Below are 23,793 nucleotides of genomic sequence, written 5' to 3'. Positions count from 1 at the left end.
TTTATTCTCAAGTTGAAAACTTGGAATGGTTAAGTTAACTGACAGACTTCAGAACGTTCTGAAGTGTTAGTCTGAAAAAACAGTTTAAATAGTTAGGTTAATTAAACGTGTTTGTGTGTGTGTTGTGTTTACTGAAATTAAAGAGTAAAGAGAAGAGAAGAAGGACACACAGAAATTTATAGTAGTTCACCCAATGTGGGCTAGTCTACTCCTCACAGTTTTGTGAGATTTTCCACTATGATGCTTGAGATAACTTCTCAAATCCTGCACCGTACAACTCTGTTCTCCTGAACAATTACACAACCTGTATTCTCTAAGCCTCAGCAGGCTTACACCTTTCTTGCTAAGTTACCTACTTAGACTTTACACCTTTCTGCTCAACTTAACACTTTAGTACCCCTAAAGCTAGATGAGACTCTTGTTTACAATTTGTATGGAGTTTGTATGGAGTTTGAATGATACAGATCAGACAAAAAAGAAATGGAGGAAGGGATTTATCTTTAAAAAGATAAGAGAGATATTGATGTACACTTTGAAGACTTCTTGGAATCTTTGTGATGATCAATGTTTTTGCTAAAGCTTCAAACACTCTTATGTTGTTTTCTTGTATGCTTTGCAAAGGTGTGTGTTATGCTGAGGCCTTGATCTCTTTTTATAGAGTTTCTTGAACCTTTGTAGCCGTTGGAGAGTGTCCACTGGTCTTGTGCCACGTGTCATGGGACCCACCAACTTACACTTGAATTCTGGGCAAAACTGATATACTTCAGAATGTTGTTGTGTTCTTGAGAATACTTCAGAATGTTGTTGTGTTCTTGAGAATTTTCCAGAATATTGTTGTGTTCTTGATGATCTTCATCTGGGTTCATGTGAATTGACGGTCAGATGTGCATCTGGGCTTTTTGCAGATGAATGTCACATGAATTTCTGGGTTGTACTTGAAGATTTGCTTTGTACGACTTCAGAATGTTCCTTGGTCAGATTTTCTTTGCAATCTGCCTTGGAACAAGTGCAGGATCTCATAAAGTGGAGCTGTCACTTTCATTCCATGCTTTAGGGGATTTGGTTTGCTTTGTACAGTACCAACTCCCTTATGTGTCGAAATCTTGTTGAAAAAGATTTGATCTTGCTTTTGTCTTTGCCTTTTTCTTTCCAACAACTATACTGTTCATGTCAGAAAAAGCATGGAGCAGGATCGAACTTTCTGAACTCAGGGGACTTCAGAATGTTCCTTTTTGTTTCACTTAGGATGATTTGTAAGACTTTCATTTGATGTAATCAAATCCTAATAGTGAAACATTTATGAAGTGCAGCTAAGAAAACATCTAGGATGATATTCTTGATGGAATATTCCTGATGTTTTGTACTTCAAATGTTCATAGTCTTGAATGAACATTGAAGATGCCCTCTTTGACTTTAATCAATTAAATGCCTTTATTCCTTGATTGATATTAGTCATTGTACTTTACTGGGCTTTTATTTAAGTCACGTAGACCTTGCATGTTCTTCATTTTGTTCATGAATATCTGGGCTTGGTTCTTGATGTTCATCATGAACAACCTTCTGAACTCTGTCCAACCTTCTGAACTCATTTTAACTTTCTGAACTCTGACTGAGTTCTTAAGTCTTTATGTCCTTTTATTCTTTGTTTCTTGGTATGGATTGAAACTTGTTCCTGTCTTAATTAACCACTCAAGAGCACAAGTTAAATACCAACAAATTAATCAAAGTCCATTAATTCCTTAATCATCAAGGTTTGTTATCTTTAAAATTATTTAGGGATTTTGCCTCAACAATCTCCCCCTTTTTGATGATGACAAACCTATGATTTAGGATAATGGATTTTGATTATATATATGAGGAGTTTCAGAGCTGAAAAATTTATTTTGCTGCTCCCCCTCATTTTTATAATTCATGCAGTGAGTTTTTAAAAGGAGAATTTTAATTTTGAACATGCCATCTTTTTCCAACAAGAGTGCATAGCACACAAGTCTCTCTTTAAGTCTGAGTCAACTCGGTCTTATTCAATAGAAATCTGAAATTCAGATTCTTTCTTATTTATACGAAACATTTGGAACAAATTTCTCGTATAATTTCCAGTTCATCGAAAAAACCTTTTTGAATAAGTTCATTCTCTGATTTTTCAATGTTCACATTTTGTACATGCAACAGGGACCAGTTAGATTGTAAATTTGCCTTTCTTGTTTCACGCAAATTTACATCTATTCAACAAATTCATTTTTTATTATAACTGAACCATTCAGTAGCAACTCCAAGAAGTGACGGAAAGCAAAACCGCTTTATAGTCCATAACTAAGTTAATAGTTATTGCATAAATAACAAACCGAGGGACATTTAGTTTTATAAAAAATAAAACTTTATCATTTTCCATTCTTTGTTACTATTTTGTAACAAATGGAACTAAATTATTTTATCTTGTTACTGTTTTGTAACAAAAATTACGCGACGCTCGCATTATAAGCTCCAAACGTTTTTCTCATGTTTTGTAACAATCAAAACTTGTTTGGTTCTGTAACTAATAACTTGTTTTGTAACAAATTATTGTTTTCATCAAATAAATTTTTAGTGTTGTTGATTGAAACAACAATCACTTCATCGTTTCAGTCGAAAGATGTAAATTCAATAGCTTGATTTATCCTTAATGTATTTAGGGACAATTGAACCTCAATAAGTAACTTCTTCGGTAGACATAGCATAACGAAACGTCTTAAAATTGTTGTTTTTGGATTTCCAAATTATTGTATTTGGATTTCCAAATTCTATTATCTACCGAAGTTGTTACTAGGTTGAGTCACGACCAGGTCGCTCTCTTTAAGACGTTTCGTGGCACTACCCAAAATTGTGCAAGGTAGACTATCAACCACGCCGCCTCCAGGATAAAACAAGCGCAGCTACAACTGTTCGATTAACTACTGCACTGTAGAAAATCGTTTGAGAATTACACCTTCAAATATGGTACTAAGACCACTCTTTAATACTGAAACCACTTTACTAAGGTATTATTACCATTCTATTATGGTGCTAAGACCACTCAAATATGGTGTTTCCCCCATTCTAACCTTTAAGTTCTCCAAACTATCAATATGGTACTATGACCACTCAAATATGGTGTTACCACCATTTCTCCTCAAATAGAAAAAATATTATTATAATATTTATATACCTTTAAGATCATTCTTGATTCCGACGGGACATTATTATTCCAAATAGGGACTATGATCTTAAAAGTACTCGGACATATATTACCGAAGGGACTATGTTTTTAAGACCATTCTTAATTCCGAATGGACATTAAACCGAAAAAGGGACTATGGTCTTAATAACACTCTTAATTCCGAAGGGACAGAAAGGAGTAGAAAAAGGAGAAGGACTTGTTAAACAAGTCGAAGGAGGGAGAAGAGATGAAAGACTCGTCAACACAAGTCAAGAAAGGGAAAAGAGAGAAAGAGTTCCCGACAACTCAATGAAACTCTTTGGTGTGTGGAATGCACTGTGTGAGCTCTCTATTTATAGAAAAAATTCACAACTAATAAGTGAGAAACTTTGGGAACAAGTAATACATTACTTTGTCATTAAGTAATTCACATATTAGATCTAGTACAAAAATATCTCAATTGAGTACCAAAATATATTATATTCAGTACAAAAATATATTATATTATGTACCAAAATATATTTCAGATTAAGCACTAAAATATATTAGATTGCCTACCCAAATATTTCAGATTGTGTTCCAAAATATTCTAGATTGCGTTCCAAAAATATTTTAGCAAAACTTGGGGACTAAGAAAGCACTTTCTAATAATGATTAAATTAATTATTTAATTTATCATTTCCAAATAATAAAATATATATCAATATATATTTTTCTCTAGTGCTTATGTACCCCCATTAATTAGAGGTACATCCCCACTATATAAACACTACTAATGTGTGTGTTCCATCCGAGGTGAGACTTCCACTTTTTTCAATTCACACAACACTAGTTCTACCCAACATGGGAATTTGTGTTTAGTATTTTTACTCAATTTCCACACATGTTCCAACACGAATGCTCAATTGATTGTTGTAAAGTATATTATATTGTGATTTTTGAAATGCTTAATGCTAATAATAAGTTTTGAAAATATTGAAATGCAGAGCTTTCAATTGGATAGAAAGAGTGGAAAAAAGTGTTACATGCTTGCCGCTAGATCTCTCGACATTGCTTGGGGTGATGATGATCGATATTGCAACTGGATTGTTGTGCCTGATTCTAGGTTAGCTCTTAACTTTTCAATTTGTTTTATTTGAATTGTGTTTATTAACTTAATAGCCTCGTCAATCCTTGAATATTTCATATATGAGTTCACTTGATTGATCCTATTCTCTCCATCAAGGAAACTTTCAACTATGCATGATAAAAAAAAAAAAAAAAAAAAAGGAGAGGTCGAATATGCCCATACCAAGAAGGCTTTTCTTTTATGCAAGATGAAAAACATTGAGAGGTCGAATATGTATAAAGAAGTTTAATGAAAATATTTTCTATTTCTACTTCTCTCACTTTCTCCTCGTTAAAACTTCTGGTTAGACTACGCAATCTCAAAGTTAACTATACACCCAAATTTGAACTTCAATAACATTAACGGTAGTCTACTGTCTGATAAATCTTTGTAGATAACAAACAATGTAGCTTCTTAACTGGGAACCAAGGTTTTAAATAACGGTCGCGGTCGCGTTAAGGTTTTCGCGATTTCGGCTGTAATGGACTTTGCGATACCAATAACGGTCTTCGCGGTGTGAAATAATCACAAAGTTGCACATATCTTATTAAAACCATTTATATTAGCATATAATGTATCATAACTTAAATTAATCTTTTTTTCCCATTGTTACAACATGTTTAAGTAAATATAATAAAAATAGGCTACATTCAAGATTAAAAAAACCATGACCTCGTCCTATTATACATACAATCTAATTTTTTTCCAACATCACACACGTACAACAGCACAAAACACACTAAACAAAACAACAGAGTCACAGAGAAACAAAAAACGCAGTACACACACAAAGAGGGTCACTCACTCTCTAACTATATCTATCACTATTCATGTATTCTCTGTTTTTTTTTACCATCACAACACAATCAGAACCCCAATTTCTTTTTCTCTAAAATTACATCGAATATTTTGCTACCAAGAGTCAATTTTAAATTGCCTTAAGAAGATCTGGAATATGGAAAGATGAAACAACTACAAGCAACTTTAAATTTCTGCTTTTCTGCAGTTGTAATGATGTTTCGCGGCCGTAACGGCTTTTCGCGTTCGTAACGTTGTTCCGTAACGGCGTTTCGCGTTCGTAACGTTGTTCCGTAACGGCCATAACGGAGTTTTTCTGTGAATTTCTTTCTCAGCGTTAAAAGGGGCAAAAACGGTAACGGCCGCTGCCGATACCGTTTTGTAACGGCCGTTTTTGCGAAATATTCGAAGAATAAGTTACATTGCTTATGCGAAAAAGAATGAATATAATTGTTCAAACTCGTGCAAGGATGACTATTTCTTATGCTAGTCATTGTATCAAATAATGATAGGAGTTAAAATTGTGTTTTGATAAAAAAGAAAAAAAAATTGAACTTAAAAAATAACTTTTTTTTAGGGATTATGTGGGGAAACATTTTTTTTTTTTATGTCACGTGGGGAAACATGTTTAAAATATGAATTTATAAATAAATACTAAAAAAAAATTATAAGACCGATTATGGTTGAATTGACTTGAACGTGAACGTTGAGCCTTCAGTTCACACTCTTTTTCTTCTCTTCTTCATAACTCAAAAAAGCAAAAGAATGACAGAGTTTGAGGAATTGCCGGAAGGTTTCATTTCCGCCATTCTCTCTCGCACAACTCCGGCTGACGCCGGCAGACTCTCCGTTGTTTCCAAGGCTTTCCTTTCTGCCGCCGATTCCGACGCCGTCTGGAATCAATTTCTCCCTTCTGATTCTCATTTCATCGACTCTATCATCTCACACTCTCCTTCTCTTGCCAACGTTCCTACCAAAAAAGCTCTGTATCTTGCTCTCTCTGATCGCCCTATCATCATCGACAATGATCAGAAGGTATTCTTCTCTTTTTTGTAACGGTCAATATCTCTTATATTAACTTTGGATTGATTGTTGTGCAAAAAGCTATTGATGATAAGCCTTGGATGTGTTGAAATTCAGAGCTTTCAATTGGATAGAAAGAGTGGAAAAAAATGTTACATGCTTTCAGCTAGATCTCTTGCCATTGATTGGGGTGATGATCAACGCTATTGGAACTGGATTTCTATGCCTAATTCCAGGTTAGCTTAGATATTAGGGGGGTGTATTGGATTAGGATTTTAAAGGACAATTTTTGCTTAAAAAAGTCTCAAAATTTTAAAAGATTTTGTAGGATTTTAATGACTTTCATGATTTTAAATGACTGTCAGGATTTTCAATTTGGATTTCAATGGATTTAAAGGATTTACATCATAAGATTTTAAAGGATTTTAAATGATTTTATGGATTTATAAGATTTCAAAAGATTTTATGAATTTTAAGGACTCGTTGAAAAGAAATGATTACATCACACTCTCTATCATAATATTTTCAATACATACTCTTATTTTTTATTTTATTTTTATGAGAGATAGAGAAAGGGGGGAAGAGAGAAGGGAGAAAAGAGAGGAGTGAGAGAGGGAGAAGAGAGAGAGAGAAGGGAGAAAAGAGAGGAGATATATATATATATATATATATATATATAGAGAGAGAGAGAGAGAGAGAGAGAGAAGGGAGAAGAGAGAGAGACGAAGAGAGAAGGGAGAGAGAGATGAGGGAGAAAAGAGAGGAGAGAGAGAAGGGAAAAGAGAGAAGGAAGAAGGGATAAGAAAGAGATAGTAAACTTTTAAAGAAAAACAATCCCAATAAATCTTATGTCTTCATGAAAGACTTTTTCTTGTTAAAATTTCACTGGAAAATCCCACAAAATCCATCAAAATCTAATTTATTAAACAATCCTTTGAAATTTGAATGATTTTGAATACCATTAGACTTTTTTTAAGTGATGAAAAGTCTTGATTGAATACCTCAAGACTTTTTTTAAATGACAAAGAATCTTAATTGAATACCAACTTTTTCATAATTAAAAAGTCGTTTTAAATCCCTCAAAATCCTAATCCAATACACCCCTAAGTTTTCTATTTTTTCTCATGTGTTAATAATACTACTATTTTCTATCACCACCCAATATATTTTCATTAACAGTTATATTATTACGCCGCTTTTATGAATACAAAATTTAGTTGAGGCAAATGGATAAGTGGCTATTGATACTAAAATCGAGGAAGGATTTCCAATGATTGTTGTGTTGAGATTCCAATTTCAATTTTATTTAAGTTGTGCTTCTCTGTTTCTCTCTTACAATTCTCCTCATTTTCTGGTTCCTTTGATTATTGAATTTCCCATGTTACTCCACGTAGCTATGCCCTCGATTTCAAACCCAAATTTAAAGCACGTTCAGTCAAACCGGTGCTTGGACAAATATTTGATGTCCCTGTGGCTTAAAATGTGTTTCTCAATATCACTTCCAGTGTTGTCAAATATTGGCTATGGTGGCGCCGTGGCGTTTAGTGGTGGCTAAAAAGTGTATACTTTTTTCTTTGTGCCGTGGTCTGCCATCCACCATCGATAGCACATCACTTCTGCTAAGTATCAGCGGCACGTATCCATGCTATTCACTCATCTATCTCTTTCATCCAAGTTCACCTTGAACACCAAGATCCTTCATCTTTAATGATGCAGTTATTGCTTCATTTACATAGGTTTTTTATCCTAATTGTCGCGACAGCCAAATCCTATTTATTTTTCAATGTATCATTTTACCAAATTTTTAAAATCTCTGCTCAATTTGTTTGTTAGTTTACAACAAAAGACGCTGCTCCTTTTTTAAGCCTTGGTATTGCTACACATTGTTCTTGATGAATTGAATTTTCATGATTTGTTTCCAGTTCCTATATTCAAGTTCAAATTGATTTATATAATAAATTCATTGCTATAAACTTATACTTATTTTGATATTTTATATGCTGAGTCCTTCATCAACAAGGACATCAGATGGTCTTTGAGGAAGATTATGATGACTGATGACGTTCATGGTTACCTTGTCTGCCATGCTTATTACATTCAAGTTGTATTGAATTCCCCATTTTTTGACATCCCTTCCATAATTAAGTTTCAAATAAAGTGTGACAGTGTACTCATTATTCTCGAGTTGACTATTTGTCTTCAAAATGTTTTTTACTTCTTAATGTATACAAGTTGAACACTATTATACTGGACAATTTCTAGATTTGCATCTGTTATGATGTCAACAAAATGAGTCAGCTTGTGTCTAGGCCTTGTAGTCCTCATCTTGATATAGTCTATTATCTGTTCAGATATTTGAAATGCGCACATGTCTACGGTGTTTCTATTTTCTGCAACTTCTTCCTTACCCTTGCAGCTGAAGACCTATGCAGTAGCTGACTAGGCCACTTGCATAGACACTGGACACACACCCGCAGATGCACTGCATCTTACCAATACCATGTTTTCTTTGAAATTTACTTTTGACTTGGAATCCAAGCAATCTACTGTCAGACCTCACTCAGACGTTCATTTGTGGAGGCTGAGTATCTGTCCTTAGCAGCTGTGGCTAGTGAATTACCTTAACTATTATTATTATGTCTTTTCGTATAACAGCATATATAACTTATTAACTGGGTAGGTCAAATTGTTTGGGCTAAGGGTTGGAAGAGTTAAAGAAGAAAAATGCTAATATACTAACTAATTACTAACATTTGCTTGTCCCAAATAAAAAATAGAGATGTAATGAATCACTTTCAGCTTTTCTCTTAGTTCCTATATTCTAATATTTGCAACTGTTGGATAGGTTCCCTGAAGTCGCTGAGCTTCTTGTTGTTTTTTGGCTTCATATTAGTGGGATGATAAACATGTTTGCATTGTCCCGAAACACTCAGTATGCAGCTTATCTTGTGTTCAAGATGATTGATGGCTATGGATTTCAGAATCCAAACTATCCCGTGGTGTTATCAATTTGTGTCGAAGGTGGCCATGATAGTACTAAAATTGTCTGTTTGGATCCAAATGTGGAAGGTGGGCAACATAACAGCGCAGTAGGATTGCAACGGCCTAGTGTGAGAAGCGATGGGTGGTTGGAGATTGAAATCGGGGAGTTCTTCAATTCAGGCCTAGAAGATGAAGAAGTTCAAATGAATATAAAGGAGATAGATGATTATAATTCGAAATGTGGTCTCTTTCTTGAAGGAATCGAAGTTAGGCCTAAGTAAGACAATTAGTAACATACTATTCTGGTGGAAGTTTGAAGATTGTCAACATACTATGTTACACATATCTTTGTTCCAAACTGTTTCTCTCTAAAGCATGTGTATGTACAACTTTTGTTACTTGTCATGGTTCAATATATTGGAATAGTTGTGTTTATATCACTTATTGTGATTTAATATATTGGGATTGGGATAGCTGAGTTTTGGATATCAGCTTACTGTTGATTGTTTGAACTATATAATATACTTTGATGCAATATGAATTTGCTGCCATTTATTGATTTGGAACCCTCAACTATGAACGTTGGGGATGGAATTTATTCCAGTGATTTAAATTTTGGTCTGTTTAAGGCATTGGTTCTATTTTAATCAATATTGTTACTCATGAATAGGAAGCTGAAACGTATTATGAAGGATTGACTCTCCTTCCAGTACTCACTACTCTGTGATAGACCATGGTTGAGTAACAATATTGATTTAAATGGAAGCAATGTCTTAGGTGGACTACAATTTAAACCACTGCAAAATACTCCCTCCGTTTCAAAATGAGTGTCGTTTTAGCCAAAAAAAATTGTTTCAAAATGAATGTCGCTTTCAGTTTCCAATGCAATAATAACTTTTTCTTTTCAATTATACCCTCCAATTAATATTCTGCACACTACTTCCAAAGTATTACTTTTAAAACTAACCAATAATTAATAAGGATAATTTGGTAAAATAATCATTCTCTTTCTTTTAATCATTGCATTTCTTAATATGTGTGTAAACACCTAAAACGACACTTATTTTGAAACGGAGAGAGTATAAGTTTTGATGGTATGAATGAATTAAATTATAAACCCAAGTTCAAAGTAATAAAACGACTCGATTTAAATAATTATTAAAAGTTATGGAGACTGCACCTCTTTTTTTTTTTCTCCATATTTTTAATGGATTGATTAAAATAGAAGCAAAATATGTGTATGATTTTAGAGGTGAGTTTGATAAAAATACGATGAGCTAGCATGATTTTACAAAAGTTACATTTTTGAGTTTCTACAAAATCATGATGTGAGTTGGTGAGTGTGATTTCTGCAAATTCACAGTGATACCAATTATAGAAGGCAAAAGCTACAATTTCTAACTTTAAGTTGAATCAATTCTCCTTCAAATCATTCAAATATGATAAAATCAATTCTTCAACCTATAGAATCAATTTTGGCCCTCCAAATTTAAAATCAAACATGCACTACATAGACCTTACATGTAAAATGTCAAGTTTCAAACCTAATCTATCATCTATTACGGGCTTTGTTTCACCCTCCAAATGCTTGGATTCCACATACACCAAATACGACATGCTATTACCTTTGAGAACTACTCTTTACCCAAAAGTTTTTGTTCATTCGAAGTGAAAAGACCAAAATACTCCTGCGTGAGTTAACTCACGTTGCATGAGTTAACTCACGCTAGTGTTAAATTTGTGTGAGTTAACTCATGCTGCGTGACTTAAGTCACGCAGAAAACACACACACTAAAACTCAGTGTGAGTTAACTCAAGCTAGTTTCGTTTCATCCATATTCCAACTTTTTCACACATTGTGTGGTTAAGAAAATGTGTGATGGTTATTGATTGTACTATGTTAAAACTGACGTTTGACCTTTTGGACTTATACATAAATAATGTGGAGCCATGTGAAGAGGATGATGATTAATCAATGGCAGATGTACATGGCGCATTAATTGTACTGTGTAAAGCTCTTACTCCCTCCGTTTCAAAATATAAGCAAAATTCACTTTTTAGGTTCATTCATTTAATGATGTATGTGAATCATAATATGGACCACATACATCATTAAATGAATGAACCTAAAAAGTGAATTTTGCTTATATTTTGAAACTGAGGGAGTATTAATCAATGACATGCCATGTTGTTGTCCCACCACTACTTTTTAGTGGAATCAATAGCCATCACACATTTTCCTAGCCACGCAGTGTGTGAAAACGCTGGAATATAGATGAAACAAAACCAGCGTGAGTTAACTCACGCTGGGTTTTAGTGTGTTTTTCCTGTTAACTCTTGCAAATTTAACACTGACGTGAGTTAACTCATGCAGGGCTATTTTGGTCTTTTCACTTGTGAATGAGCAAAAACTTTTGGGTAAAGAGCAGTTCTCATTACCTTTTTCATCATATGAGTTTCTCACACACCCTAATTTTTTTACAAAAATACTCTTGGTTCGGATTATTAATCCGAACATTTTTTAGTGATTATCGGATTATAAAATCCAAAATATGCAAACCCTATAACTTATAAGTAACAAACAAAATCTCTCATATTTCACTAGCTTTGAACTTTGCTTTTAAAAAAAAAAAACATGTCAAATAAAATTAGAAAGGTATAACTTTGCAACTAAAGATGAAGTTCCTGTTTTAAGCCTTGGTATTGATACACATGTTCTTCATCAATTGACTTTGCATGATTTATTTTAGAGCCTACGTTAAATTTCAAATTCCTTTCTATAAATTCATTGCTATAAACTTAGACTTAGTCAATTATTTTATTTGCCAAGTCCTTACTACTAGTCAGGACAGCAGGTGGTCGTTGAGGAAGACTACGAATACTGATGATGTTTATGGTTACCTTGTCAACCATGCTCATTAGTCATTACATTCAAGTTGTATTGAATTCCCTATTTTCTTACATTCCTTCCGTAATATAGTTTCAAATAAAGTGTGAGTGTGTGACAATGTACTCGGTATTCTCATATGAATAAATGCAGAAGGTGCATCATATGAATAAAACATTTTTTTAATAAAAATGAATAAAAATCAACCACTAAGATTGCATTTGGGATATCTATCATTTGTGTATATTGAATGTCACCAGAAAGAACAAAAGAATGACAAGTTTTGAAGAATTGCCTGAAGAGTGTATTGCCACCATACTCTCTCGCACGACTCCTATTGACGTTGGCAGATTCTCCGTCCTTTCTAAGACTTTTCGATCTGCCGCCGATTCTGATGATGTCTGGAATTGTTTTCTTCCTTCTGACATATCATCTATCCTCTCACAGTCTCCTTCACTTGCCAACGTTTCAACCAAAAAGGCTCTCTATCTCGCTCTCTCTAATCGTCCTATCATCATCGATCATGGTCAAAAGGTATATTATTCTTCATAAATCATCGATTTCTCAAATATTAGGGTTTATCATTATATCTAACAATTTTGTTTAATTTGTTTGTGCTTTTAAATTGTGCCTTGTAAATGTAGATAATTAGGTAAATAGGATGAAATATTAGTTATGCATAAAAATGTCCTTAATTCGTATTATCATCAAATATCTTTAAGATTTCATCAGTTTATGCATTGTGAAATATATTTGTAGAAGAACTCTGCTGCTAGAGTTTAATAAAGAAAATAGTGAAACCATTAATTTAAAAAACATAAGCCAGATGCCAATATTCTCTACAGCTACATACGAATGCTCAATTGGTTGTTGTAAAATATATTTTGATTTTTGTAATGCTTAATGCTAATAAGCTTTGGAAATATTGAAATGCAGAGCTTTCAATTGGATAGAAAGAGTGGAAAAAAGTGTTACATGCTTTCTGCTAGATTTCTCACCATTGCTTGGGGTGATGATCGATATTGCAACTGGATTGTTATGCCTGATTCTAGGTTAGCTCTTAACTTTTCAATTTGTTTTATTTTAATGAGGACTGCTATTTATAGCGACAATTATTATCAAGAAATGCTCAAGAAATTAAGTTAACCTATCAAATTCTATTATGGGCGGCAAACACGGAGGGGAAGCAGCAAATCACCACATGCCAAGCAAATCACTACATGCCACCTCATGTCGGGAAAATGTCGTGAAAGCACTTGTCGCTGGATCTAACCAGCCAATAATGATAAGTAATAACCAGCCAATATATCATCATCAATTTAATTAAATCTTAATTGAAAGTTATCTGCACCTTTGTGAATGCCGCGCTCTCAGATTGTATTTCTCAATGTCCTACACTTTTTCTTTACATCATGTAAACTTTCAACTATGCATGATAAAAAATCGGGAGAGGTTGAATATGCCATACCAGGAAGGCTTTTCTTTTTTGCAAGATGAAAAAAATTGAGAGTTTGAATATGTATATAGAAGTTTAATAAAAATATTTTCTATTTCTACATCTCTCACTTTCCCCGTTTTTTCTTCCAAGTGAACACTTCTTGTTAGACTACGCAATCCCAAAGTTAACAATTGTTGTTTTTGGATTTCCAAACTGTTATATTTGAATTTCCAAATTCTATTATCTACTGAAGTTGTTACTAGGTTGAGTCACGACCAGGTCGCTCTCTTTAAGACGTTTCGTGGCACTGCCCAAAATTGTGCAAGGCAGACTATCAACCACGCCGCCTCCAGGATAAAACAAGCTCAGCTACAACTATGCGGTTAACTACTGTACTGTAGAAAACCGTTCGAGAATTACACCCTCAAATATGGAACTAAGATCACTCTTTAATACAGAAACCACTTTAATATGGTACTGTTACCACTCTATTATGGTGCTGAGACCACTCAAATATGGTGTTACCACCATTCTAATTATTAACTTCTCTAACTATGATACTATAATCACTCAAATATAGTTTTACACCATTCTAACGTCTAACATCTTCAAGAATCGAAGAAGAATATATTTTAAGATCATTCATAATTTTGAAGGGACATTATACCAAAAAAGGGACTATGATCTTAAATTATTATTTATTCCGAAGGACATAAAATTATCGAAGGGACTATGAACTTAAGACCATTCTTAATTCCGAAGGGACATTAAACCGAAAAGGGATTATGGTCTTAAGAACACTCTTAATTCCGAAGGGACAAAAAAGGGAGATGAAGAGAAGAAAGACTCGTCAACACAAGTCAAGAAAGGGAGAAGAGAGAAAGAGTTCCCGACAACTCAATGAAACTCTTTGGTGTGATTTTTGAACTAGGTGAGCTCTCCTTTTATAGGGAGAGTTTGTAACTAATTTGGAGAAACTTAAGAATTAAGTAAACTTAAAAATTAAGCAACCAAAGATCAGCTCAAGTAACAAACTAATCAGATAAGTTCAAAAAGAAACAAATCCACTAACGAAGGAAAGATAGGAAATTCAGTTGGATTTTCAATCTTATCACAATCAACATAAACTAAAATTATGGGGAGTGATATCCATGAATTAAAAATAATAATTACTATTATTTTCATCATTATCGGGTATTTAAAATTAAATACCGCAATTTAAACACTACTAATGTGTATGTTCTATTTTATGTGGGACCCTCACATTCTATTTTTTTAATTCACACAACACTAGATCAAAGTTTAATTACTTAGTGTTTAATCTTCCAACCTTCCAATTTCTTTACACCTTCACACCAATGTTCCAACAATCCCCCGCTTGAATTTAAAAAATGGTTTCAATAATAACGTCAAAACGTTTCTATAAGGTTGCTAATAAACAAAGGTGTCGCCTACAACTTGAACCTTTGCATAGCGGTTAATATTCCGATTTACAAGAGTTGCTTACAGCATTGAACTCTATCTCAGACATAGAACCCACACACAAACCTTTTCATAAGGTGTATTCTAAAAGCCCGTGCGTTTATGGCCCTGCACGTGTATCCCGGTTTTAACGAACGCTCTAGGTATTCTGCCCCGAATACCATAGGAACCGGCCTCTGTTCCACATTCGTATAGGTGAGTCTATCAAGAGTACTCATGTAGCTATGTACTCCACTCAACATAGAGTATAGATCTCATTAAGAGTTTCTATTATCTCATCCTTCTGTCGCTGCAGGATTCATGCTTTCTTAATTTTTCTCATAGCATGTTCTATCACTCATGACTTGTTATTACCCATTGAACCTATTTCTTGGGATCTCCAGTCATGTAGGTCGGGTTATCATCACTTGTGACCTTTGGGCATTAGTCCCATCCTATTGGATGTGTTTAGGACTTTCCTTCTAGTAATTCCTTTCGTCAAAGGATTAACTAATTCTTTATCAGTACGTACATGATCTACTTTAACCGTTCCTTTTGAGAGTAGCTAGCTCTCTAACCCTTTATGTGTTCATGAATTAATAATCGTCTTTTACCATTGTGGTAACAATTCTCAATTTTGTAATAGCTGCAGACTATCACAACAAATTAACACTTCGGACAACGGTTTCACCCACTAAGGGTTCTCAGCTAGCAAGTATCTTATCAACTTGCTTCTTCACTAGTTTTCTCTAGTGTTCTCATCCCAGATACATTCCATAGTGGACTGAGTCAATATCGTTTGTTTCAACAAACAACTCTTACAGTGATGCTCAATGTGCAGTCACTGGTCGCTTTAATACTCATCTGAAGGATGTTCTATTTTGTATCTTGTACCATTCAAGTACGATATAATACTTCTCATTTGTATCTTGTACCATTTAAGTACAATAGGTTACTCCTCGTAAATCCTAGAGTCATAGTCTTCTTATGGCACCTCATGACTCTTTATATAGCATGACAATGCTTCTCATTCGTTTACTAGTAAACTTGCACAAGAGTTTCACGACATCAACAATGTCGGTTCTAATATATTCAATGGCTTGCCTAAGGACTGCCAATGATGCTCGCATATTATGTTTGTTTAACTCCATCTCAAGTGTTCTTACACTTGGATCATAATATATGCTTGCAAGTTTACGCTCAAATAAGAACATTTCCTTAATATCTTCTCAACTTTGTGAGTTTCATCAAAAGGTTCTCTTTTTTGATCAAGTAATCTTGAAACCAAGAATTATTTCAACTTTGTCTAGGTCTTTCTTATCAATGTTGTTGATAAACAATGATTTCACATAATTCATAACATGAATCTTTAAACCAAATATGAGCAAGTTGTCTTCATAGAGACATATGATCGTGCAAATATTATTTGTCATTTTCATTCACTTTATACTCATTCGATAGCATTGGAATGTTAAATTTTTCATGTCATTCATTAGGAGTTTATTTTAGACCTCACAAAGAATTATCTAACTTACATAGCTTGTTTTCTTGTCCATGAATCGCAATAATTTTCAGGTTGTTCCATATAGATTTGTTCTTCTAGTTCACCATAAAAAAGGCAACTTTCACATCCATTTGGAGTACTATTGAGTTATGAACGGCGGCTAAAGGGACTAGTACTCTTATGGATATGATTCTAGTGACTGGTGAATGAGTATAGAAGAGGTCTATATTTTTCTCTTTTTCTAAAACCTTTGACTACAAGGAGAGCCTTGTATTCATCAACCGTACCATCAGGTTTTAGTTTTTTTTTCTTTCAAAAATCCAAATACAACCGATTAGTTTGCAACTATGAGGCAAGTCAGCCAAGTGTTGTAACACCCCGTTTTCCCAACGTAAAAATTACATAATTAAAAATCAGAGTAATTCAACTTTAAACAGAATGCTACACTTCTTAAAAATTCATAAACTAAATGAATAACAATTTATTCTTCAAAATCATTTAACATAAGTAATTCAAAACTTCGCAGCGGAAATTAGTTCAACAATAAAAATAATCTTTGGCACGCAGGCCTCATCATAAAAATCTCATAAGTCTTGTTCAACATTTACTCATAAAAATCCATAAGTAATACGTAAGGAATAGAAATAGAAGACACAATCTCATCCCGTTACGTATCAGAGCACCTAAAGACACTGTGAGAGATAGCCACCCACGACTGCAGCTAATCTTGATTACCTGCAAGTTACCCATACGAAGAGCAACATTTCCAAGCAGAGGGGTGAGATTTCTCAAACAATAATATTAAACATATAAATCATATAAAGTACATTCAACAACTTAAACATCTTATAATTCATTAATCATATCTAACAACTTAAACTTCCTTAACTAGTGTCATTAATCTTCTTATATTAGTCATATACTTCATCAAATAACCTCAATTATTAATCATAAAACATCATCACATGTCATCAAATAATAGTCACAAACACCTTATCATAAATCACATAACATCTTATCATAAATCACATAACATCTAACATCAATAATAATCATAAGCATCAACATCTAACATCAAATATAATCATAAGCATCATCATGTAATTCACATAAGTATCATTATCAAAACATAGAATTACCGAAAACAACTTCATAATCAATTCGTAATCAACTTCATATATCAACATAATTATAACTCACGTAACATCTTATCATAAATCATTCGTCTTCATTCATCATAGCACTTCATTAATAACTTATCAACTTGACATCTTAACAACTTGACAACTTGACATCTCAACATCTTAACAACTTCGACTCGACCATGCAACTTCTACTTCTCAAATCATCTTAAATCATCTTAGACATCTTCATTATGCATGTGGTACCACCAGGGCATTGAGCCCCCATCTCTAAGGTCATAAAGGACCTGTCGGGCATTGAGCCCCCATCTCTAAGGTCATAAAGGACCTGTCGGGCATTAAGCCCCCATCTCTGACTATGCAACGACACAACTCTAATGCAACGACATAACTTTCGTACCACTTAGACAACTTCATGAACATCTATGACATCCTAACATCTTGACAACATAACATCTTAAGAACTTGATGACTTCATAACGACTCGACGACTTAACAACTCTTATCATCTTAACATCTTAGCATCTTGACAACATATGGATCACATAAATAATTCATGTCATATCATAATATAACAATATCAAATGATAATAAACAACATCTTAAAACATCATATTAATCAATCATAAACAACTTCATATAACATCGTATTTAAACATCAACAATAATTCACTATTTATCTTTGTAAAAACATAATAAATTATCCACAACATATTTTCATGTCAAACCAAAGCTACTGGAAAGATATCACAAATATCAACAACTTTCATGTTTATAACAAAGATCAATTCAAAATAGAAACATATGAACAAAACGCAAAAACATGAAACAGAGAATGTTGTCACCGTACAATTTCGCTAAGACCTCCCTGTAGTATTTTCATCATAACTCAAAGACCAAACATCATTTTCACGTCAAACCAAAGCCACTAGAAAGCTAACAAAATTATCTAAAACTTTCATGTTTACGCCTAAGACCAATTATGTACCAATCAATATCAGTTTTCATTTTAAATTCGGAAAAGTTGTGCTGAAAGTCCATAAAAATTCACTGTGACCTACGTGCAGTAATTTGACCATAACTCAAGTTCTAGAAATCGTTTTGACGTGAGACCAACGGCATTAGAAAGCTAACATCCATACCTACAACTTTCGTGTTTACACCTAAGACCAATTTCACACCGATCAATACCAGTTTTAATATCAAAATTCGGGCAGAATGCAGATTTTCTTCAAGTTTCACCTAATCTCATGGTGCTAACCTCAAAACTACTTCCAATAATCATCCTATGGATTATCTAGGGTCTGTACACAATTTCTACATCAATTCAACAAGTTTTCATCATCCAATCATCAAATCTCTCTCAAAACCCTAATTCTCAAATTCTCACAAACTCTCCCCAACTTGTTAGATGTTATCTAATGATTTAACAACTTAATATTAATGCAAGATAGTCTCACCCTCACCTTAGATTAATTCCTGAACCAGCAGCAGCGTTCTTCTTTCCTAAGGTATTTTCCTCTTCTCTTGACTTTTCTCTTCTCTTCTCTTCTCTTCTTTCTTGTTCTCCTCTTTTCCAAAAAGCGGTTTAAGGTAAACTCTTTCCAACCTAAGCTTCTCTATTTATAATACTAAAATATTCTTCCCAAATCTATTTAGGCCCAACAACTTATTCTTCTTTCTATTCTAACACCCAAATCCACTCACACTAATAATCCTCATATTCTAATAAATAATATTTCTCTACTAAATATATAATAATACACCAAATAACAAATATATATCTATAACAATTAACAAATATATTATGCTAGTAAATACCAACATATAACATAACAAAATATCACTCAACAAAATATATTAACTAAATTAGAAAAAGACATCTAATCTCAACAAATCATATATCCCTTATATACATCATATAAATATATAAATATATTCTAAAACTAATTAAAATAATTAAATAAAAAGGAGGGCGTTACAAGTGTCATGTTTTGTTAGACTCTAGAAAATCCATTTCATCGCTTATTGCTTCTTGCCATAATTCAGCATCCAATGAGGATATAGCTTCTTTAAGGCTTAGTGGATATTCTTCCAATGTATAAACCAAGTTCATACTCTTTAGCAATTTTAGCTTTCTTACCTCCTCGAGGTTCTATAACATCTCGTACGATGTTTTCATAACTATTTCTGATTACGGGAATGTGATCAGATTTAGTGCCCCCACTAGTTCTTAATTTTTAAAAGGGAATTTATTTTGCCCCCGCTAATGTCGTGCTCCCACTAGTGCCCCACTATTCTTTATTTACAGGGGTATAAATTTTACATAGAAATCAACATCTTTTAATTCTATGATCACTTTAGCATTTAGGTCATAAAACCTATATGCGTCGTTGATTATAACATACCCAATGAATACACATTCATAGGCTCTACTAGTGAGTTTAACTTTCTTGGGGTCCAGAATCCAAATATAGTCCAGACAATCCCAAGTTCAAAAATAAGACTAGTTGGGTTGTCTTTTCTTCAAAAATTTCTTAATTATAATTTTTGTTCTTAGACTTGGGTACTCTATCCATCATAAATTTCAATTTTCCTTATAAAAATTGAACATATCAAACATATCAATTTTATTTTCAAAATTCACAGTCATCAATAAATATGATAAAAATATCATTTTATCATTTCTAATTTATGTGCCATCAAATTCACATATCATAATTTATTATGTTTAGAGATTCATATTCTCTAAATTCTGATTTATATGAACTTTTGGTTCATATATCTTGACTGCAATAAATAAAATTGTCTAATTATAACGTTGGAATTAAATCCAAGTTACTCAAGTTTAAAATTATACGCTTGTTCACATGATAATTGTTGGCATGTCAAATATTAAAAATCACACAACTAATAAAATAGAAGGAGATTTTAATTTTGAACATACCATCAAAGCCGCAATCTTTTCCCACAAGAATGCAAGGTACACAAATCTTTCTTTTAAGTCTGAATCAATTCAGTCTTATTCAATAAAAATCTGAAATTAAGATTCTTTCTAAACATTAAAGTATAATTTCACAATTTCATTTATCTTCATTGCACAATTGTAGGTTTGGGGCTCTTGCGGCCAGTGGGTCTCTGGTTCATCTCTAGTGCCCATTATTCCTATAATGTTAGTGCGCCTGGCTTGGAGCATGGAACAATTAAAATTGTTAGCAGCTTACCTTTGTACCAATTTTTTTTTAAATGAAGTGTCAGCAATTTGTCCACATGACAAATCATAAAACAGTAAGCCAACATACGTATAAACCAGATGCAATTAGCTTATTTCAATTTTTTTCTTTTCAAATCGACATCCCCTCAACACAGTAGGCTGCAAACATCATCATGCATCATAAGAAATTTGGGAATATATGTGTCAAGGAGAAGTTATAATTATCCACAATTAACTCCATACTTTACGATTAAAAAGGATTTGTGAATTTCTTAGTGTTGTTGTTACACCAACAAACACTTCATTGTTTCAGTCGAAAAATGTATTTCTATAACTCGATTTATCCATAATGTATTTAGGGACAATTTAACTTTAATAAGTAATTTCTTCGGTCGAAATAGCAGTTTGAAACGTTTTAAAATTGTTGTTTTTGGATTTCCAAACTGTTATATTTGAATTTCCAAATTCTATTATCTACTGAAGTTGTTACTAGGTTGAGTCACGACCAGGTCGCTCTCTTTAAGACGTTTCGTGGCACTGCCCAAAATTGTGCAAGGAAGACTATCAACCACGCCGCCTCCAGGATAAAACAAGCTCAGCTACAACTATGCGGTTAACTACTGCACTGTAGAAAACCGTTCGAGAATTACACTCTCAAATATGGAACTAAGATCACTCTTTAATACTGAAACCACTTTAATATGGTACTGTTACCACTCTATTATGGTGCTGAGACCACTCAAATATGGTGTTACCACCATTCTAATTATTAACTTCTCCAACTATGATACTATGATCACTCAAATATGGTTTTACACCATTCTAACGTCTAACTTCTTCAAGAATCGAAGAAGAATATATTTTAAGATCATTCATAATTTTGAAGGGACATTATACCGAAAAATGGACTATGATCTTAAATTATTATTTATTCCGAAGGACATAAAATTATCGAAGGGACTATGAACTTAAGACCATTCTTAATTCCGAAGGGACATTAAACTGAAAAGGGACTATGGTCTTGAGAACACTCTTAATTCCGAAGGGACAGAAAAGGGAGATGAAGAGAAGAAAGACTCGTCAACACAAGTCAAGAAAGGGAAAAGAGAGAAAGAGTTCCCGACAACTCAATGAAACTCTTTGGTGTGATTTTTGAACTAGGTGAGCTCTCCTTTTATAGGGAGAGTTTGTAACTGATTTGGAGAAACTTAAGAATTAAGTAAACTTAAAAATTAAGCAACCAAAGATCAGCTCAAGTAACAAACTAATCGGATAAGTTCAAAAAGAAACAAATCCACTAACGAAGGAAAAATAGGAAATTCAGTTGGATTCTCAATATTATCACAATCAACATAAACTAAAATTATGGGGAGTGATATCCATGAATTAAAAATAATAATTACTATTATTTTCATCATTATCGGGTATTTAAAATTAAATACCGCAATTTAAACACTAATAATGTGTGTGTTCTATTTTATGTGGGACCCTCACATTCTATTTTTTTAATTCACACAACACTAGATCAAAGTTTAATTGTTTAAACTTCCAACCTTCCAATTTCTTTCCACCTTCACACCAATGTTCCAACAATACACCCAAATTTAAACTTCAATAACTGGAATGGTGGTCTGCTGTCTGATAAATCTTTGTAAATAACAAACAATGTAGCTTCTTAACTGAGAAGTTTATAACAATCATTTTCACTTGAAATAATTTAGTTATCATTGGCTTACAACTTTGAAATTTTTGTTGACGATCTTGCATTGTTAGTGTATCTACACCCGTCTAAATACCCCATTTGTGACGTTATGAATCTCTTTCACCTATTTTCCCAATTCATGTATTCTTATTTCTGTAACTTTTTGTGCTGGACAGGTTCCCCGAGGTTGCTTATCTTCGTCTTGTGTGGTGGCGTGATATTCGTTGGATGATAAATATGCTTGCCTTGTCTCCAAATACTCAGTATGCGGCTTATCTTGTGTTCAAGATGAATGATGCCCAAGGATTTCATAACTATCCTCTGGAGTTATCAGTTGGTGTCAGAGGTAGCCGTAGGAGTACTAAAATTGTCTGTTTGGATCCAAATGTGGAAGGTAGGCAGCACAACAGAGTAGCAAGATCGCAACGTCCTAACGTGAGAAGCGATGGGTGGTGGGAGATTGAGATCAGGGAGTTCTTCAATTCAGGCCTAGAAGATGAAGTCCAAATGAATGCTAAGGAGACAGATTATTGGAAGAAAGGTCTCTTTGTTGAAGGAATAGAAGTTAGGCTTAAGTAAGACCATTAAGCAACATATTGTGAAGGTCTTGCGTCTTCGGTGGCATAACATGTTTGATGATTGTTAACCTACTATGTTTACATTTTGTTTTAGAGTGTTTCTTTGTCAACTTTTATTACTTGTCATGGTTCAATATAGTGGGATAATTATGTTTACATTACTTATTGTGGTTTAATATATTGGTTTGAACTATAGGTGGTATTTATGGTGGGAGAGTTCTTTAATTTTTCCATGATGGGAAAGCTCTAATTCATCATTGATATATTATTGGGTTAATAGGCTTTTACCCCCCTGCCATTTGCGGGTCTTTTGGTTTACCCCCCTATGGAAAAAAAACTTGGAGATTCCCCCTTGCCATTAGAAGATTCTTTGGTTTTCAACCCTGATGGCATATGACTGGACAAATACGATGATGTGGCATGCTGATTGTGTAACGGTGGATGACGTGTCACTGACACGTCAGATTTAATATTAATTTTTATTTAATTTTTTTAACACATCATAATAATATATTTTTTTTAAATAATAAATATTGTTAAAAATTGAAAAACCTAAAATACCCTTAGTGTTAATTAAAAATCTAGATTTCTTCTCTCTTCCCTCTTCCTGCAGCACGTTTCCTCTCTTCCCTTCTTTCATTAAACCCAATCTCCAATTTTTTACCTCATCATCTTCTTCCCCAATCTCATCTTCTCTTTCAAGAACACAACCCAACAACAAACACAAACCCACAAACACAAATCTTCATTTCCTCTCAAATCACAGCAACAAAAACAACCCACA

The 23,793-nt window shown here is 33.5% G+C and overlaps 2 protein-coding genes across 2 annotated transcripts; both read left to right on the top strand.

The window, feature by feature from the left end:
• The first annotated feature begins 5,768 nt into the window (after positions 1–5,768).
• On the top strand, positions 5,769–9,642 carry LOC146956969 (F-box protein PP2-B11-like). Its single transcript, XM_085733097.1, has 3 exons — positions 5,769–6,113; positions 6,219–6,337; positions 8,947–9,642. The coding sequence occupies exons 1-3, from the start codon at positions 5,844–5,846 to the stop codon at positions 9,362–9,364; spliced, it is 807 nt and encodes a 268-aa protein (XP_085589223.1). The 5' UTR covers positions 5,769–5,843; the 3' UTR covers positions 9,365–9,642.
• A 2,601-nt stretch (positions 9,643–12,243) lies between these two features.
• Positions 12,244–23,147, top strand: LOC146956968 (F-box protein PP2-B11-like). The gene is made up of 3 exons (XM_085722305.1): positions 12,244–12,504; positions 12,907–13,022; positions 22,608–23,147. The coding sequence occupies exons 1-3, from the start codon at positions 12,244–12,246 to the stop codon at positions 23,008–23,010; spliced, it is 780 nt and encodes a 259-aa protein (XP_085578431.1). The 3' UTR covers positions 23,011–23,147.
• The last annotated feature ends 646 nt before the right edge of the window (positions 23,148–23,793 follow it).

Source organism: Medicago sativa, chromosome 1 (genome assembly GCF_051527215.1).
Source record: "Medicago sativa cultivar Bolivia chromosome 1, Bolivia_mono, whole genome shotgun sequence".
NCBI classification, from domain to species: domain Eukaryota; kingdom Viridiplantae; phylum Streptophyta; class Magnoliopsida; order Fabales; family Fabaceae; genus Medicago; species Medicago sativa.
Note: the sequence above shows the minus strand (reverse complement) of the source record. Positions and strands in the feature narration are given on the sequence as shown.

Coding starts and splice junctions, on each gene's coding strand:
- LOC146956968 (XM_085722305.1), top strand. CDS start 12,244: ATGACAAGTTTTGAAGAATTGCCTGAAGAGTGTATTGCCACCATACTC. Junction 12,505..12,906: donor TCATCGATCATGGTCAAAAG/GTATATTATTCT, acceptor ATTGAAATGCAG/AGCTTTCAATTGGATAGAAA. Junction 13,023..22,607: donor ATTGTTATGCCTGATTCTAG/GTTAGCTCTTAA, acceptor TGTGCTGGACAG/GTTCCCCGAGGTTGCTTATC.
- LOC146956969 (XM_085733097.1), top strand. CDS start 5,844: ATGACAGAGTTTGAGGAATTGCCGGAAGGTTTCATTTCCGCCATTCTC. Junction 6,114..6,218: donor TCATCGACAATGATCAGAAG/GTATTCTTCTCT, acceptor GTTGAAATTCAG/AGCTTTCAATTGGATAGAAA. Junction 6,338..8,946: donor ATTTCTATGCCTAATTCCAG/GTTAGCTTAGAT, acceptor ACTGTTGGATAG/GTTCCCTGAAGTCGCTGAGC.